The sequence below is a fragment of the Talpa occidentalis genome, unplaced genomic scaffold (assembly GCF_014898055.3).
Source record: "Talpa occidentalis isolate TD23 unplaced genomic scaffold, MPIMG_talOcc4v2.1, whole genome shotgun sequence".
Classification (NCBI taxonomy): domain Eukaryota; kingdom Metazoa; phylum Chordata; class Mammalia; order Eulipotyphla; family Talpidae; genus Talpa; species Talpa occidentalis.
Genome location: NW_026555331.1, coordinates 149,061,533 through 149,081,322, shown reverse-complemented (window position 1 = coordinate 149,081,322; position 19,790 = coordinate 149,061,533). Strand labels below are relative to the sequence as shown.

Genomic DNA, 19,790 nt, shown 5'->3' with positions numbered 1-19,790 from the left:
AGAGCCCATCCAGGGGTGGGGGGTGCCGGAGGAGTAAAGCAGGGCCTCAAAGGGAAAGCCCCGGGATGGAAGGGGGAGTGGAAGCAAGAGCCTAGCCCTTCAGGCCAGTGTCCCTGCCCCCTGCCGCTCTGGCCTTGCCTGTGTCTGCAGCTTAGAAGCAAGATTACTTAAATTCTGGAAACCCAGGGTTCATAGCAAAAACCATCTAAGGACGTGCTACGCTGTAGGAAGGCGATCTCTCTTGAATTCAGTAAAAGACCTTGAGCAGGGAGCTCAGAGAGCAGCGCACCAAAGGAGTGTGGCTGTTCTGGGCCTTGGCCTCCCTGGCGAGTTACCCGGAGCCTCAACCGCAGCCCCGATGGGCATTTGTAGAGCAGACACCCGGCTTCAGGTTGGAGATTGTTTTCACAGATACTAAGGTCACTCTTAGTTTTTATGTTGGCTGTTTCATTCAGATATTCATTTATTCTTTCAGTAAATATTCATAGAAAGCCCACTATGTACTGGGCGCTGGGCGCTAAGTCTGCAGCTGTCATGGAGAACAGACCAAACCTGCTCTCTCCCTCCCGGGCTCACGGGAGTCTGAATGGCGAGTCAACTGCAGCAGTGATGTTGTTAATATTCTTTATGTAAAGAATTGGGGAAAATTCCCTGTTTTTATTGGTGTTTCTCAAATCTGGCAGATTATAAATTGAGAATAGCCCTAAGTATTATCATCACATAGCACCTCACTTCACAGTTCTTTGCTGACAACATCACAGATGTAAATCTGCACATGAAAGTGAACCTTGGATGCCCCGCGAACACGCGCCTCTTCAGAGAGCCTTGGCCGTGGGCACAGCAGTCGTCCTCTCGGGGGGCGCCTGAGAGCGTAATACAATTGTAATTTGAAGAATTTTTTTTTTTTTCAAACTAGACGCACAACTCCTCATGTGCCCCTGAGCAGCAGTTCTGTTCCTGACAAAGCACATGGCACCTACACATTCTAGGGACCTGGCCTTCCTCATGACTCGTACAACATCCCAACAAAAACTTGAGGGTCACAAAGGGACAGAGATCTCAAGCATTCTGAAATGGCCACTGAACAGACCCAATAGAAATTGACTCTAGTCTTTTAAAAAAGACAGTTTTTTTTATATTCCCCATACAATTGCAACCCCTTATTTTGACCCCGATCCCTTCTTTTCCCTACCACCCCCAATAGTGTGTCTCTATTTCATAGTTGTTGATTTTGATTTTTTTTCTTTCTTATAGTTATTCTTTTTCCTGGTGCCTTATTTAGGTTTTCTAGATTCCTGCTATGAGTGAGACCATCCGGTATTTTTCTTTTTTCTTTCTGGCTTATTTTGCTGAGCATGATCCCTTCTAGCTCCGTCCGTGCTGCTGCAAATTGCACGTGCTTTTTTTTTTTTTTTTTAAGATTTTATTTATTTATTTATACAAGCACTGGGTACAGTCAGAAGCGTGGAAGGGTGAGAGAATTCACCAGAGCCAGAGCGGGGAGCAGAGCAGGCAGAAGGACCGAAGTACACTGCTGAGGGGAGTAGCAGGCACGCAGGAGAGGTCTGCGCACCATGTGGGACCCTCGCCAGTGGCAGGGGATCGAACCGACGCTTCGCAGCCCAGCGCTCAACCGCTGCGCCACCTGGGAGGCCCTGTGCTTATCTTTTTTGATTACTGAGTAATATTCCATGGTGTATATGGACCACATCTTCTGGATCCAGTCATCTATTTTTGGGCATTTGGGTTGTTTCCAAAGCTTAGCTATTGTAAATAGTGCTGCTATAAACATAGGGGTGCAGGTGCTCTTTGGAATTGATGTTTCTGTGTCCTTTGGGTAAAGACCTAGGAGTGGAATTGCTGGGTCATATGGAAGCTCTATGTTTAGTAGGCCCAGAAATCTCCACACAGCTCTCCATAGTGGTTGGACCAGTTTGCACTCCCACCAGCAGTGCCGGAGAGTTCCTTTTTCTCCACACCCTCGCCAACATTTGTTGTTGCTAGTTTTTTTAATATGTGCCATTCTCACTGGTGTGAGATGGTATCTCATGGTAGTTTTGATTTGCATTCCCCTGACTGCAAGTGATATTGAACATTTTTTCATATGCCTGTTGGCCATTTGTATTTCCTCTTTGGAGAAGTGTCTTTTTAGCTCTTCTGCCCATTTTTTTGACTGGATTATTTTCTTTGTTTTTGTTGAGTCTCATCAGCTTTTTGTACATGTTTGTGATCAGTCCAAAAGAGACAGTCTTTAAGGTACTTTTTTTTCTTCGCTGCTGTAATCACACTAGCTCTTAAACTCTAAGTGTCATCAATTAGTTTTATGGGAGGAACCCAGGCTAGAAGACATGTTTGTATTTCCTACAGTGGTGTCTTTGCTGTTTCTGGGGTTGTGTGTTCCCTTCGTATACCGAGTTTTGGCTAAATCAAAACAGAAATAGATCCTTTTAGAAAAGAGTAACATATATCACATACCAGAGATGTCTTCTGCAATTTTTCACCAGCATTGTGTTTGAAGGTTGAACTCCATGTAGTCAGTTGCACTGTTAAAAATTTAATGTCTTTGCCTGCAGAGTGTACCAGTATATTAATTTAGTGATGCATTAAGCCTCTACATTTGAGTGTCATGAGCTTACATCACCAAGTCTGATAGACATCTACTGAGGTTCAATATGATTCATGTATGAGCCCTTCTTACAAAAAAGATAGTTTTTTTTACTTTGATTTTACAGATTTTTTTCATAACCTAAAATCATTTACATAATCTAACTAATCCTAAAACATCCCATTCTTGCATTGCACATTGTAACAGCCATACAGGACTAACTTCTGTTTAAATAATAAGCTTGCATTTGTGGCAAGGAATTTTTTTAAATCTGTTCTTTGATACAAAACATAAAATATTAGCACAACATAAGGAGAAAGGACTTACTAAAATGACAGATGGAGAGACAAAGTAAAATTGATTTAGGATGTTGAAGTTCCTTCCTGAATCAAGGAGATTGGCCATTTTCGGGTAGAATCACTAGGAGGTACCAGAACAAAGCTGCCCCCATACATGTGTGTGTCAGGTGCCTAGAGTCACCCCCAGCCCCAGACAGAAGTCTCACGTGGCTCTGAAATGACAAGGACAGGCAACCTAACAAGTAAGTCTGTAGAGTAAGAGATTCACTGCAGATTGGGGGCCAAGGTATAGGCATTTAGCTGACCAGTGAATCTCTTACTCTACAGACTTACTCTTCCGAATAAGTCCAAATAGCCTGCCCACATGACCCGGTCAAGAGGTGAGGGTGCCGCCGTCTTGTTAGGTTGCCTGTCCTTGTCATTTCAGTAGGAAAGGCCTCAATTCTGACATGACACCTTGTCACTGGGTGAGCAGAAGGGGGACAGTCCTGGGGTGAGTGAACAGGCCACAAGGCTACCCCACTCACCAGTAAACCTGCCCAACGCCACCCCTTGGTGAGGCTCTCCTGTGAGGTGCCTTCATCTCTGCATCCAGGGATCTGCCAACAGAGACCTCAGAGGCCTCATTGAGCATCATCCAGGGACCCTCAAATACTCACGTTTCCCCAGGTAATTTAGATGTTCCAGGAAGGAGGAGGGAGAAAGCTCTGCCAGCCTTAGATGGCTTCTGAAAAAGCCCCTGGGTTAGCAGAGAAGTGGTAAGTCACAGCTGGTGTCATCGAGAACATGGACCCGGATGCCCCCCACTCCCACCTGGGCCAGAATGAGAGTTGAGACCCTGCTGGTCAACCAGGCCCCACGGGGACACAGTCCAGGGGCCTCCCGCTCTGCCCACACCAGCTGAAAGGCCTTGGGACGGGGCTTATTTCCCAGTTACTCCGACAGAAAGGGTGAGCTTAAGCTGTTGCTACATATACATAGTTGTGATTTTAATTTTAAATTCAGATTTAAATTTTAAAAATCAGTTCAGTTTTGGTAAGACCGTAAAACTTTGTAGCATCACATTTTGGGTTATAATTGATGTCAGCTATCTTGAAAATACGACTTTTCATTCTGATGGTTACACTGTAGTCTCTCCCCCGCACCGATGAATTTCTCTTTCATTTTCTCTAACAATGTGCACCAACTTCCCTAGAACTAAAAATCAAAGGCTCTGTAATGTTTCTTTCGCCTTAATTTTGATCTAATGTGTTTCCTACAGATAGAGCAAAATGTTTTTACTTAAAAGCCAATTATCGAACCATGACCTCACACTAAATCAGTTTAATCATTTTCTCTTTGGCCCTTGTCTAGACTTAATGCTAAACACTGCCAGCAAGGGAAGCATCCCGGAAACACTATTTTACACACCGAGCGAGACAGTTTCTAAGGGTGACGGAACCGTCTCCACGCTGGGCCTGAGCGCCCTCTCAGGAGGGGCAACCAGCCTCAGGGGGACCTGGCAGCTGGCCTGGCGGCCATGACAATGGTCGGCCTGCAAGAACCTCTTGTTTTGTGACCAGGCTTTAGAAAAATCCAGGCAACATAACCACATTTCAAACGATTGAAGTATTCGGCACGCAGCTCACTTTAACTCTGACCGGCCGATCTAAACGTGGGTCTGGAGCAGCTGCCAGTGGGGATGCCCCAGCCTGGCTGTGACTGGAGAGCTCACAGGCCGGGTGAGGGACGAGCACCCCTGCTCTGTGTTGGTCAGGCATCCAGGACTGGACGCCTGGAAATAAAAGGGTTGGTCCTTGGATTCCCTGTCTGAGAGCCCTGACGGGTTCACCCCAGCCACCTTCGTTGGAGAGGGGGTTGGCACCAAGTGGCTGAGCCCTGAGCAGGCACCCCAGGGGTCAGAGAAGCAGCTTCACTTTCATCTGAGTCAAGTCACTGAACCAGATAACAAACAAAGCCCCCTGCAGAAGAGAATCCTGTGATTCAGAAAGGCAGGCCGAGCCACGTCCCCAGCTAGGTGAGGGCCACGTCTGAATGATGGCTGCACCAGGCCGAGCCTGCACCCGGCCGCACCTCAGCAGTGGCGCAGCCGCTGAATAAAAAGTTACTCACTTATCTGCAACTTTGCATGCAATAGTGAACACAAGGGAAGTTCATCAAGAAAAGAGAAGTTGAGGCTGTCATCAGGAAAGGATCCATGGTGTGAGTGTTGAAAAATGGATACTACAACCAGAGCAGGAGAGAATATATTAATTGTGAATTAAAGTAACTAGTTTTTAAGAATGGCTAATATTTTCAGACTCATTAGAATATTCATATAGTAAGATGTCAGCTATTCCTAATATGAAATACTATCATTGTATATCAGTAAGAGGAAATTAAAAATGAAAACAGGTCATGATGAAATATATTAGAGGAAGCATATATGTTTATAGGTTTATGGACAGAGTCTCAGGCCCTGTTTTATTATCGTCAGTATAACAAATCATCTCTGTTAATACTAAAACATTAGACTTAAATCAAATGCTCTTTTTTTCCCTGAAAGAAAGTGGTCAGGCTCTCACTAAATGGAATTCTAGTCTAAAAGCTGCCACGTAACCTAATTCTCACATGATGGGAGCATTCAGGCACTTTCTGTTTGGGGAATGTTTCAACAGGGCCATGAACTGGGCCTGATTTCATGCGAGAGTCTCTCTGTGGAGGCAGGAGACCCAGCAGGATGATCTGTTGTTGAAGTTGTGGAGGCAGCATGGACGGTTCCCTGGTGGGGTGAGCCCAAGAAGGGGGCGGGGGCTGCTGGCACGGACAGTGCAGGAGGCCAGCAGGGACAGAGGCAGCCTGGACAGCACCCCCAGGGAGAAGTGGGCCTCCCTGCACGAGGCGGCGGGTCTGGCTGAATATAGCATTTCCAGAACTGCCAGGGCTTTTACAGACGCAGGGACTCCGGCCTCTGCCCGCTGACCAGCTCTCCCAGCCACAAGCAGTGGGATTGACTAACGGCGCCTTCCCTCCCGAGCTGCACTGAATGTGGCGATACTTCTCTAATTCTTCTAGGCTGTGGAATTCAGAAGACTTTTTTTTTATTAGTACATTTTCGTGTTGGGGGTATGTGCTCATAGATGTGGTGATATACCAATATTTTTAAAAACCTAATATAGAGTACTTTGTGCTCAGAGTTTGGAGCATTTCCTGAAGCGGTCCTATTCCTCGCAGGGGGCGGGCCTTCCTCAGGAGGTGGCTTCTGAGAAGATCCAGTCTGTCTTTTTATTTCACATATCATTAGACAAAAATTTAAATGTAGATGCATGTAGATGCCGTATTTTCCCAGTTGTGACGAATGCATACCGTTTGAAACATGGACCTTTCCTCCGTGTCCAAGTTCAGCAGTTTCTCTGTATCTCCGAGTCTTCATCTTAAATGACTACATCGCGTTCATCCAACTTATGACAGATGTTACTTAATAACAGCTTGGCATTGAAAAACTGGAAGAAATCTGTTTTAGCCAAAAAGCATGTCTCTGCAGGGCAGGCCAGGACGGCAACCGCGGACAGTGGGGCAGACCAGCGAGGCCTCCCCCTGCATTTAGGGCCACCCTGGGCTTAGCACCTCCGACTCCCCAAGCCAAACTGTGTGTCTGCCCTTCACAATTTCCACACGGCTGTCTGTGCTCGGGTGACACTTTCATCCAAGTCTCCCCATCACCTAACACGGCCGGTGAGTCTACCTGGTTAAAGGTCCACTGGTACCTGCGCCGTGTGCTTCCTGCTGCGGGGGCAGCTCCTTACTCCTCAGGTGTAGACAGGCTGGCTTATAACTGCAGGTAGCCTCGGCCCATCAAGCCGTAGTCAAGTAAGTAATGTCCTTCAGAGCAGGCGGTTGGTTTTTCGCGGCTTGGTTTGTTCCAGCCCCACACAGTTCTTACCTTCTCCCTGTGGCTGCGGCCCAGGGGCGAGGGTGGGCGGCGTCCCCTGACGGTCTGCGGCCTCCTCCGCCGCGGTCCTGCCTTTCCTTGAGCATGCTGGTTTTATTTGTCTGTCCGTCTGGGGTTATCCGTTGGGTGAAATCGAAAAGAGCGTGGATTATGTCTCCTTAGCTTGCTGTGTGGAGATGCCGCCGGTGGGCCTGAGGCTGAGGCGAAGTGACTACACTGTGCTAACGCACGTGCTCTTTTCCTTCTCCACTGTCCCGTGCTGTTCCCATTTGTTTGAGGTGCTCATAATAATCGCTGCTGACATTTGAAGGATAGAAGCAAATGCCACTGTAAAGCTTCCTCGGAGCAGATTCTCAGTGGTGCCGCGGAGCAGCCAGCGCCCTCCGCAGACAGCGAGGGCAGGCCCTGTCCCTCCGCGGGTGCTGTGGGCCCCTGCTGGACCTTTAGGAAAAGTCTCAGAACATTGCAGTGGGCGGTCAGCTCCTGGGCGGGGGCAAGCCAGCGGCACGCGTGACTGCCCAGCGCCCTCAGCCAGCCACAGACGGACTCCACCGTGTCTGCCCCGCACAGCCCTGCCTGTCCCCCTGGCGAAGGGCCGGGCCAAGGGCGCACAAGCTGCAGCAGAGAAGCTGAAGGGCACAGAGGGCCCAGGCTGTCGTCCTGGGCACATTTCTAAATGTGACCCAGGCCAGACACAGCTCGTCCTTTTTGCCACATTATGCGGGTCCAGCTGTCCCTGTTATTTTGTAAGCCCACTGAGCACTTGCTTTCTCGCACAGCAGCTCTGCGGGCCCCTTACCTCAGCGTGGGGCCTGGGATAGACCTGGCTGGTGATACAACACAGCAGGGAATTCTTTGTAACAAAATAGCATTTTTTGTTTATTTTAGCTGAGCCTGAGCAGGCCAGTGCTGATCTTGGGGGCATTTCCCCAGCAGCAGAGTAGCTTGGGCTCCTCCACGCAGCAGCCTTTTCTGGTCCTGTTTTCTGGACAGCAGGCTGAGGCATGACACAGGAAATGTGGACTGAATAATGGGGCATCAGAAACCTCCTAATGACTTCCAGCCCTCATCCAAGGGCAAGGGAATGTGAGGCTTCTGAGAGATGAAGATAAATGCAACCACTTTCTTCCAGAATTATAATAGCCTCTCCTCAGACACTGCGTCCTAGCAGGCACTCCTCGTCAGGATGGAGGGTGACGCGTGCCCACCTTGGGGGGAGTCTGCGCCAGGAGGGTTCTGAGAGAGGCAGCCTGAAGAAAGCGCAGCTGAGGCCCCTTGTCAGAGCACGCACCACATCGGGTCTGCTCTCATCACTCTGCCAGGCACTGCCAGCTCCGCTGAATGGCACAGGTTAATTCCCAGGTCCTCCTGCGTCCCTGAGTGTAGGTGAGGGCTGTCACCTACAGACTGAGGAGCTCCGTCCCGAGGGAGCACGCCTTCCTGGCGCCGGCTGGTGCCCAGCAGCTCCACGACCCCCAGGAAGCAGAGTCACCGGCTCTGCGACTTCGTGACACGCGCTGTGACTCGACAGACATTTCTGGATGTGGTTCTTACAATGGCATTACCTCAACTTTGGGGGGTGGGGGGTAAAGGTGAACAAAAGGAGAACACTCTCTTCCTAAATTCTTAGTTAGCCCTTTTTCCTAACCCTTCCTGATCAATTTTAATATTGAAAAATTTCCAGCCTACGCAGAAGTTAAATAGTATGACAAAACCTTTATCTTTCACCCAGGATTTACATGTCTTTCTTTGTGTATCTTCCTTTGTATATTTTGCCTTCTGAACCACTTGAATATATGTTGAAATTCTTCAGCTTGTATAAGCTGCAGCTCATAGGGATAAGGCAGTCTTCTGGAACTGCAGAGTCGCACTAAGATGGGCCTCTGCTCCGTTCTTACGTACAGCCCGTATTCCTAATCATTCCTCGTATACTCGTCACAACTTTTTAAAATCCTGGGATCTACTAAAAAACATGCATTACATTGAGTTGTTGTGTTTGTTTCATCTCCTCTACTTGGGAAAAGTCCCCCCCCCCGTTCCCCCGTTTTTGGGCTCCATGGCAGTGACAGTTTCAAGGACCCGAGACCAGCTAACTTATCAAGGACCCACATTCTTCACTGGGCTGATACTTTCTTCACGAGTAGATTCACATCAAGCATTTTGTTACAAACCATTACAGATGTGATGTTGCATCCATCCCGCCACCAGGAGGCACAGTACAGGTTGTCCTTTTACTGGCCATGCTAAGCTTGATCCCTCCGTCAAGCTACTATTCAAAAGATCTATCTGCTACCTTTTTTCTTTTGAAATTGAAAGTAGCAAGTGGAGCGGGGCTTTGGGACTGTAAATATCGTGTCCCCAGCATTGCACCCAGTGGTTTTAGGGTCGGTGATTGTCCTCACTCAGCCACTTAACACACCTGTGGGCTGCAAATGGAGCCCTTCAGCTCTCTAATTCTGTTTTCCTTTTAGTACTTGGAATTCTTCTATAAAAAAGAGATTTTCCTCTCTATTCCCACCTTTTAGGGATTCTACCACTCAGTATATTATCTGTCGTTGTTGGTATTTATCTCAAAATGTCCAAGTTTCTTAAGCACTCTCGTGCTTTCTGGAACAAGATGTTCCAGTCTCACCCGATACTTTGCCTGCCTTGGTGTGGGAGTTAAAGAGCCAACTTTCAAGACAGGGCTCATTCCAGGGAAACAAGAAGATATTCGTATTTGTAACTGGGAAAGAGGAACTATTGACAAGGCCTCGAGTGGGGCGAGAGCCAGCATGAGCTGCCCAGGCAGAACGGCGACATTTGATCTTCGGCTTAGGGGAAAGGTGGAAGATTTTCAGGAGGAAACACATGAGAACTTGAGAGTTAGTAAGTTCCTGCTTTGCTCAGGAAATCGCATGGGGTGGCTCGCAAGTGGGTGTGTGAGATGAAGTAGCCACGTGACACATGGCCTGAAACGCCAGGTCGGGACGGCTGGGACTGGGGCAGAGAGGCCACAGCAGCAGGGACGGCACCGTCAGTAATTCTTTCCCATGCCAGCGACACAGTCAAACATGGGATTTAGAAGAGTTGGAAGGGAAGAGGTAATGGTTTGCAGTAAGGAATACCCTCAGATTTTCCACCACATGCCCGGGGAAGACTCTGCTCGTGCTGCCTGGAGGGTCTGCTATGCATGCTGCCGGTGACTTTAGGTTAGCATTTAGATTTTTCAGTTTTCTATTTCGCAATTGTGTTACATATTTCTCAGCCTTGAAACAACATAAAAACTGTTACAACTGATAAATTCAGAAAGGTTTCAAGAGATAAAAATCTCTTATGTTTCTATAAAAGTCTCTTATGTGTCCATATGCAAACAATGAACTAGAAGAGAAACATTAAGAGAATAATGCCATTTACAACTGCACTGAAAAGGATAAAATATGTAGGAATCTGTTTAACCAAGGAAGTGAAAGATCTCTACACTGAAAACTTCAAGAACGAAAGAAACTGAAGACACAAATAAATGGACAGATTCCCCCATGCTCATGGATTCTGGAAGAATTAACATTGTTAAAATGATTGTCTTACCTAAAGCAGTATACAGATTCAGTGCAATCCCACGGTAAATTCCAATGGAATTTTTCAAGGAAATAAGAGAAATAAAACTAAAATCTGTGTGGAACAACAAAAGACACCAGATAGGCAAATTGAGACATCACATTCTCCGGCTTCAATACTGATCGTACAACAAAGGTACAGTAATCAAAACAGGGTAGTGTTGGAATAAAAACACACAAACCAATTTAACTGAATTGAGAACCCAGAAATTCACCCATACAGCTCATTTATGACCAAGGAGCAAAGGGTATCCGTGGAGAAAGGAAAGTCTTTGCAACAAATGGCATTGAGAAAAGTGGACAGCCACATGCAAAAATACATACATGAAACTAGACCACTACTTTACACAAAAATTAACTCAAAATAGAACAGTTGAATCTACCACCTGGAACTATATAAAGTGCTTAACATAGTTGCTGTACTCCTTAAATCAAGCTTAAAGATGTCTTTGGGAATTTGACTGGAATGGCAAGGGCAACAAAAGCAAAAATAAACAGGACGGCATCCAACCAGAAACCTGCATAGCAAAAGAAACCAAAATGTGAAAAGACGGCCTGTGGGTTGGGAGAAGATATTTGCAACTCCCACTTTCGAAAAGAGTTTAATATCTAACATGCACAAAGAATTTATACAACTCAACAACAAAAAAAAAACCAAAAACAATCCAATCAAAACATGGGCCGGTCTGAAGACACAGTTCTCCAAAGAGGACACACGGGTGGCTGACAGGCAGATGAAAAGGGAACTAGAACTACAACAGGGAACGCAACTCTAAACCCCACAGAGGTAACACGTCACACCTGTGAGAAGCCCTCACACGGCTGGTGGGAATGTGAATGAGTGCAGCCATTGTGGAGAGTCCTAAAAAAATACAAGTACCATATTATCAAGCAATTTTATTTCTAGATATCTGTCCAAAGAATAAGAAAACACTAACTCAAAAAGACAGATGCACTGTGTTCATTGCAGCCCAGTGCACAGTAGCCAAGGAGTGGAAACAAATGTCCATAGGTGGGTAACTGGGTGATGAGATGGAGCGGAACTCAAGTCACTCTCACAAAAGATGGAATCCTGCCACTTGGTCCAGCGGGGATGGAACTTGAGATTTACTAAGTGAAATGAGTCAGAAGGAAAAAGACATAAACTGCCAGATGATTTCGCTCTCGTGTGGACTACGAAGAAGTGAAGCAAATGGTTCCAGAGGGGAAGGGTTGGAAGGGGGAGGGCGGGGGATCTACTGCATGTCGTCGGAGTATTATAAATTAGGTGGTGGCCGTGGTGTTAAAGTTTCCTAAAACATTAACAGTGTTAATAAAGCAGTATCACCTCAATTAAATGAATAGCTGGGACTATATCAGCTAAAGGCTTCTGCAGAGCAAGGGAAGCCATCAATAAAGTGGAAGGCAACGCACCGAATGGCAGAAAACACTGGCAAATTATGTAGCTGAGAACGGGTTAATGCCTGTAATATATTAAAGAGCCATGCAACTTAATAGCAGACAAACAGATTAAAAATTGGGCAGAGGATCGTTTTCCTAAGGAAGAATCACAGATGCCCATCACTAGTCATCAGGGAAACGCAAGTGAAAATGAGATTTTGCCTCACACCTGTTAGAATGGCTATTTAAAAAAGGCATTCCCACGTGGAGGGGGAGGGCAGGGAGCCCGTGGGCACTGCTGGGGGGACTGCAACTTGGGGCAGCCACTCTGGAAGACAGTGTGGAGTTTCCTCAAAAAATTAAAAATAGAGGGCCTCCCCGGTGGCGCAGGGGGTTGAGCGCCGCGCTGTGGAGCTGTCCACAGCCTCAGCAGCGCGGGTTCGATCCCGGCCGGCCGGTGAGGGTCCCACATAGCGCTGCAGACTCCCGTCTCACCCGCTGCTCCCCTCAGCAGTGCTTTCAGTCTGCCTGTTCTGTTCCCCGCTCTGGTGAATCCTCTCACCCTCCGGTGCCTCTGGCCTGTACCCCGGCTCTTGTATAAAAATAAATTTTTTTTAATATTTATTTTTTATTTATACAAGAACTGGGATACAGGCCAGAGGCGCGGGAGGGCGAGAGAACTCACTAGAGCCAGAGCAGGGAACAGAACAGGCAGACTGACGAAATACACTGCTGAGGGGAGCAGCGGGGAAACAGGAGAGGTCTGCTGCGCCATGTGGGACCCTCGCCGGCCGGCCGGGATCAAACCGGCACTGCTGAGTCCGCGGGCAGCTTCACAGTGCAGCGCTCAACTGCCTATGCCACCAGGGGAGGCCCTGAAAATAAATCTTTAAAAAAAAAAAAATTAAAAATAGAACTACCCGGTGATTTATGAATTTCACTTCTAGGTATTTATCCAAAGAAAACAAACAAGCAAAAATACCCCAAAAAGGTGTCTGTACCACTGTGTGTTCATTGATCCATTATTTACAATAGACAAGACTCAAAAACAACCTGCGTGCCCACAGATGAATGACTGGATACAGAAAATGAGTGGAATACTACTCAGCCATAAGGAAATAAGAAAATCCTGCCAGCTGCAACAGCAAGACCTTGAATGCCATTATGCTAAATGAAAAATGTCAAGCAGAGAAAGACAAATACCATCTCATCTCACTATATGTGGAATCTTAAAAAGAAAAAACAGTGTCAATATAATAGTTTGCCTACTTCATTCTGAATCTGGCTGAAATGTAACTCTAAGATGTGAAGTCACATGACACTTCTGTTGCACAGTGCCACTGTAGAACACTGAATGTATTTCATTCTGCTTAAGAGTCCAATAAATACAGGAAAGGCATGTATTCTGCTCCTCTAAAGTATGACTAGTTCGAGATTTACCTTCAAGAGAGTGAAAAGGCAATTTAAGATTTGAAAATTCTCAAGAACAACTGTTAGGGTAAATGCTATTTATAGAAAGCAATTTTAATAATAATCCTTCTCAGAGTCTCAGAGTTCATATTTTACAGTGTAACTTAGCAGTTTTAAAATAGTTTCCCTCACATATGTATGCAGAGACCTTCTAAAAAAAGCCACAGTTCAGAAAGTTAGAGTCAATCACAATGAACTGATTTTAATGGCGTGTGGTTTGCTTTTTCTGCTAACGAAACCCAAGTCGTATTTTCTTACTCCAGATAAGCCGAGCATCTCAGAGTAGGTGGCGGAGGCCAAGCATGCAGTGGTTGGTCCCGACACCTCAGGAGTAGCTAAAAATGTCCAGTATGCCTGACTTCACACACAGAACGTTCCAGGATGTGAGGGAACCAGACATTCATCACGATGGGTCGTTTACATGTGTCTGTGGAACAGACTAGTGAAGACTAACTTTAGTTAGACTAAGACTAGGTGGGTCTCACGCCACTGACTGCTCTCAGTTCTGCACTTCAGGGGAGACAGACGAGCATCACTTCCCTTTCAGCCTCCTTTACTAACATGTGCCACACCACTCACACTGTTCTCATAGCCCGCAGGTTTCACCTCTCCAAGTTCCTTTTCCTCATCTGTAAATTGCAGATGAAGAACCACTCTTCCCTGAGCGCTTGGCGCACGGCGAGTGCTCCGACTGTGAATCGGGATTCATAGCTGTACATTCTGAGACACGAGAATGAGCCATCTGGGCCTCCCTGGTGGCGCAGGGGGTTAACACGCGACCTATGAAGCTGTCTGCAGCCGCTGCTGCACGAGTTCCATCCCCAGCCAGGGAGCTACCCACATGGCACAGTAGACCTCTCCTGTCTCCCTGCTGCTCCCCTCAACAGTGTATTTCAGTAGATCTGCCTGTTCTGCTCCCCACTCTGTCTCTGGTGAATCCTCTCACCCTTTGCATCTCTGACCTGCACCCCAGTTCTTTTACCCAAAAATAAGCAAATAGTAATGCATCTGAATCACATTACTTGGAAGCGTACTCACATTGTTCCTGTATAAAGTTGGGTCATCAAAATATGACTTCCTGGGCCTCCCTGGTGGCACAAGGGTAAGCACCACACTGTGAAGCAATCCGCAGGCTCTGCAGCAATAGTTCCATCCCCAGCCAGGGAGCTACCCACATGGCACAGCAGACCTCTCCTGTCTCCCTGCTGCTCCCCTCAGCAATGTATTTCAGTAGATCTGCCTGTTCTGCTCCCCACTCTGGTGACTCCTCTCACCACCCCCATACCTCTGCCCTGTACCCCAGCTATTGCATGCATAAATAAATCTTTAAAAAAATAAAAAAGAATGAGCCATCTTGCATCACCGCTCTGCATGACGTCTCCAGAGCTCCCTCTCTCCCTTCTCTTTTGCTCCCTCAATTTTAATCATTTTGGCAATATTGCATTGTCTTTGTTTATACAGTTGCACCCCCTTAACCATGGGCGCTGAGACCCCCAGGGGGCTCCTGCAACTGTAGAGAGTGCCAAGCCCACTCAGACACAGTGTGGGTTCTGCTCTGGACGGCACAATAACACAACTATCCCAAGAAAATGAGTCATAAGAAATTATGTTCACACCGGCCTGCCGTCTGCTAAGTGTGTGGTAGCAGCATGTCTAAAAAGGGACGCACCTTAATGAAATGTGACAGACATGAAGTCAGTGCCTGCTGGGAAAATGGAGCTAACGGGCTTGGGGTGCAGTATCTGCAAAGCAAAATAAAAGGGGCATGTAGCATGCACCATACACTGTGGTGTTTAGGCACAATAAGATTTAACAATAAACTAAAACAATATATACTGTAATAGAAATTATGTGGATGTGGGCTCTCCCTCCCCCCTCAAAATATCTTGCTGTATTGTAATATTTTGAGATCACAGTTGACTTCAGGGAGCTGAAACCACAAAAAGACAACTGTGTATGGGGGGTGAGGGGGTACTGTGATTTATTTGGTTTTACAAAATAACGTACGTCAAGCCACAGACTCTTAGAAAACCTGGTCAGGGATTGGGGCTCTGGGGGTGACTGTGCTGTCCCCACCCCTCACCTGTCACCAAAGGGTTCATCTTCCAATTGGAAATACAGCCCATCCTATGGGCTCCCGTACAGTGGTTAGTACTCTGAGTTGCGGAAATACAGCCGATCCTGACTGCATCCTGTTAGCTCCTGCCCCATCCCTCCGTCCTGTCCAGTGGGGTGGATTCTGCATGTCTTTCACTAAAATGTATCAACCATGATGGCAGAGATGCTCATATTTTAGCCCCTGTGCCTAGCCCAGAGAGTAGCTGTAATAAATACTGCGAAATAAATGACTTCACACACGTCAGGCGGGTGGCATCTGAAATGAATTTGAGTATCCCACAAACACTGGCCTGGTCAAACTTCACTCCTTTCACCAGGTCGGGTGTCAACTAGTACCTGGCCGAGGCATTTGCTGAGTGCTCCAGTCAGGACAGCTCCTTTTTCACTTAACAGACCACTAAGTAGGGGATTAAAGCCTGATCTGCTTTATCAACCTACTTAATTGAATAATAAAGCACAGAGGAGGGAGGTGTCTGGAGTACTTCCTGTGTGCTAGAACTTGACTACAGGACTATACAGCCTCTCTGTGGAGCAGCTGCATTTTACATACGAAGAAACTGAGGCCCAAAAGGCTCGCTAACAGCATAGCGACAAGGGCCTGACTTGTTAACCTGCTCACAGCTCGTGTCTTTTTGCCCCAGGGAGGCCTCCTCTGTGTGAGCGCTTGAGCAGAACACACACAGGTGCAGAGGGGGGGAAGTGTTTCCTGCTCTTGCTTTTCAGTGCTCAGAAGCATTAGAAACCTCCCAAAGCACACGTTGCACTGTCAGTCGGCTCCCCAGGGCCACGGCCTACTAAATCAGCCTGCAGAGGCGAAGCAGGCAGGAAACCAGGAGACATGGCCTGCCCGCGCCCACACCCGACATGCAGAGTTGAATAACGGGCGCACACTAGTGTGCCAGCTCCCACTGTATTGTCTCCCCAACTTCCAAGAGAAGCTGGTAGGACGTCATCACAAGCAATGCGGTGTGAGTGCCTGACCCACCTTTGGGACGACCCTGCCTGTCAGGCCAGGGAACTTGGTGCATGTTTCTTCCTCAGCAAGAGTTTTGCCAACCTTTGCCACCACTGCACACAGACTCCAGACAGCCGGCCGGGGACCTGGGGAGCAGGAAACTGATACCCCAGCCCACGACCCCCTTATAGGGGCTCCCCATGTTCAGGGCAGAGCTGTGACCCATGTGAACAGGGAGTTCAGTGCGGACAACAGGCCGCCCTGGTAGCCCGTCTGCAGCCCTGGTCGTCCAGGGTCCCGGCCAGAGAATGCAGGTAGGTGCGGGCCACCCTGCAGTCTAGGCCCAATCTGGCCCTCCCCAAACAGCGCCCGCAGCCAGCATTGCCCTGACGCCCGAGCCAGGCAGTGACACAACAAGATAAAACCTCAGGCCAGTATCCCTCGTGACTGTGGACACAAAAACTCCCGAGAAGAAACTACGCAGGCTCCTGCAGCAAGGTCGAGCAGGCTGGCTCGGCAGACGCAGCGAAACATGAGTGCCACGAGGCATGAACGTCGCCATCTCAGCAGAGGCCAGGAGCAGGCCGGGACACACTCAGCATCCGGTGGTGATTTTAGGAAGGAACTCAGCCCTGACACCACACGGGCCGTGTGTGGCAAGCCCACGGCCGGCGTCACGCTGCAGGGCGGAGGCCTCGGGCCTCTGCAAGTCGACTTCACTGTGAATCCTGCCACAGCCGCCTCCCTGGCCCATCACCCCGTAACAGTTTCTGGATCTGCAATTTATGTGACTCTTACTAGTGATTAAAAACGTCATCTCACAAACGTTCAGATTCCTGAGGCACCAAGCACGTCTTGCAAGGAATTACAGGTTCGGGTGATAGTCACACAAAATTCGCTCAAGTTCCTGGACAGTTTCGCTTTTATGACCTCGTGTCTGCACTAGGGAAGGTGCTGATCGTGATGGAAAATAACTTGGGTGTCAGTAAATAAACTCTGTGAACTGGGAATGCCGGTTGCGTGTCGGTCTTTCTGAATTTTTAAATTGCCTTTGCAAGCTGTCCTCGGGAAGCTAACAGGCTCCCTCTCGTGGCAAGTGAGGGGGTGCTGCGTCGTCTCCTCCGAAGCTGTAACTGCAGGAGCTTCGGGAAGGAAAAGGAGGCGCCCTCGCTTGCTGATAGCGTGGGCGCCGTAACACTGGTTTGGTTTTGTTTTCTCTTTGGGTTTTAGAAAGGAAAGTCACGTTGGTTGACATGGACTTCGACAGCCGGGTCACAAGTGCAGAACTCAGGTCGTGCTGAGGGAGGGGCGGCCTTTAGGGAGCAAAGACGCGGGGTCCCCAGTCAGCCCCCCGGCCTCAGCTCCCCGCGAGGGGACAGACGTGCGCTTGTGCTTACAAATGTGTGAGTTCTGGCCACAGAGCCAAGCCTTTGCTTTGATAATTAGGCAGCATAAAAGGTTCACGCGTCTCCTGCCCATCCGCAGGGCTGAGCGCAGGGGGCTCGCGAAGACGCCACATTTGGAAGTCGGCCTTGGCCGTCACGCACCTGTTAACTTTGCGGAACGCACGCCTCCCCCGGCTGGTCTTTGTGAGAATCAAAATGACCAAAATCTCAGGCTTTTTGGAGTAATTACCTTTCTGCTCCAGATCATTTATACTTGGAGTTAAAAGTGCATCTTTATAGCGTTAATAACTTATGTAAAATGTTAATTCTGAATCATCAAGAAAAGTTAAAATGGCACCCAGGCAGGGCAGTCAGCAGCGCTTTCAAGACGGCCTTTGGTGTTACAGTCGGCAAAGAAAAAACGGTCGTGCAGTTTACTGACAACAGCCTCCAGCCCCAAGTGGTCAATGCCCAGTTTCCACCTCCAGGAAGAGAGGTTATGGCAAGTCACAGGAACCCCAGCACTAAACCCCCGCCCCGAGGGCCCCCATATTTTACATGGCTTCCACCCCAGCACATGCTCCTGGGCGCCCTGGCAGCTGCTGACAGCGGCCCGCCCCGGGGAGGGAGGCTGGCAGTGAACACCACTTCTTATGTTTTGCAGCGAACCACGCCCTTGGCTTCGGGACACTGGTCAGCACGTCCAACACCTACGACGGGTCTGGGGTTGTGACCGTGAAGACGGACCGCCCACTCCTCTGGACCATGGCCATCAAGCCCTAGGCAGGCCCGCGCCGGCGCACCTCTGGCCAGCGTCGTTCGCCAACAGCTCCTGCTCAACCAGACGGGGCTCCCTGGGCTGGCAGCGATCACAGCCCCCGGGGCCTCCCGCTGGTTGTAAAGCTGTTCGTGTCTAGGTACCTGCACTGTCTTGTGAATGACGGGTCATAAAGGAGGGGGGAATCGTTTTTAAGAAAGCAAATAACCGCTCTTGCAGTCAGGTGAAAAGCGAATGTGCGTCATTCCTACACACCCCCTGCAGAGATGATCATTACTCTTATGTCACTAATCATTCCATTTTCCTAGAAAATTATTTTAACTCCAAAGAAAGTTCTGCCAGGCTCGCTGGTGTCCAGCACATAGACCACCTCTCATCCGTCCTGAAATACTACCACCAGGCGCGACTTCCCAGTGTCTGTCAGGGTCTTAATCTGCTCCCGAGCATGGGAAACGCATCCTGCCAGAGGGGTGTGGCCCACTCCAGTCTTATTCTGATCCTCGATAGTGATTATCCTTCCTTCAAGAGACACTCAGCTGATCATTGCCCTTGAAAGCAGGCAGGTACTGTGAGCTCTAGGTGAGAGGACTCACGAGGTCCTGCTGCACAGCCACCCCAACCCGGCTTCTGGTGAGCACCACGCATTGGTGGAGCCACACACAGACATGATGCCACCATCGTCACGACCCACACGGAGATGCTGTGCTGGGGCTCAGGTGAAGCGGTGCTGACAGGCCTCTGGGGGTGACTGGGAGGTGAGCCTGACAGCCCAGGTGAGAGACAAGCTCCTGCCCTAAGGTGCCTGGGCCCTCGCCCAAGATCAACCGCTTAGTGGCGCCCCCCTGAACCCTCTTCCTCAGTGGGAAGTGGAAGAACTGGACTGGGGGTGCCTGACTCTCCAGCCCACACAGGAGACGGGGCACTGACCCATGTTTCCACGCCCGTCATGTAGGAGGGTTTGCTGTCCGCCCTGCTCACGCAGCTGCACGCACACCCTGCACAGACCTGGACGCAGGCCACGCCCTGCCCACGCTCAGGGGAGGGACACTCCCCTTCCTGGTGCTACAACAAGGGGCGTCAGCCCTGGGGAAGGCCAAGGGGGGCTCAGCTGACCAGCAGGAGATTCTCAACGGTTGGCTGTTGTTTGATCACTTTTGCAGATAAATGAGATTGAATCCAAGTGTCAAATAAAAATATGTCATTATCAACGCACACGTCTGCAGTCAGTTCTTAGGGAAGCGCTCCGCTTTCTCCCCGGTCTCCTGACCCGTCT

At 48.8% G+C, this 19,790-nt stretch overlaps 1 protein-coding gene across 5 annotated transcripts in view; it reads left to right on the top strand.

Moving 5' to 3' along the window:
* Nucleotides 1-19,723, top strand: part of TPK1 (thiamin pyrophosphokinase 1) — a 240,503-nt gene extending 220,780 nt beyond the window's left edge. For all 5 annotated transcript variants that reach the window (XM_037515134.2, XM_037515150.1, XM_037515142.2 and 2 more), the window contains one exon: nucleotides 18,404-19,723. In XM_037515134.2, the coding sequence (XP_037371031.1) occupies nucleotides 18,404-18,522 (119 nt within the window). In that variant the 3' untranslated portion in view covers nucleotides 18,523-19,723. The remainder of the gene's footprint in view (nucleotides 1-18,403) is intronic.
* The last annotated feature ends 67 nt before the right edge of the window (nucleotides 19,724-19,790 follow it).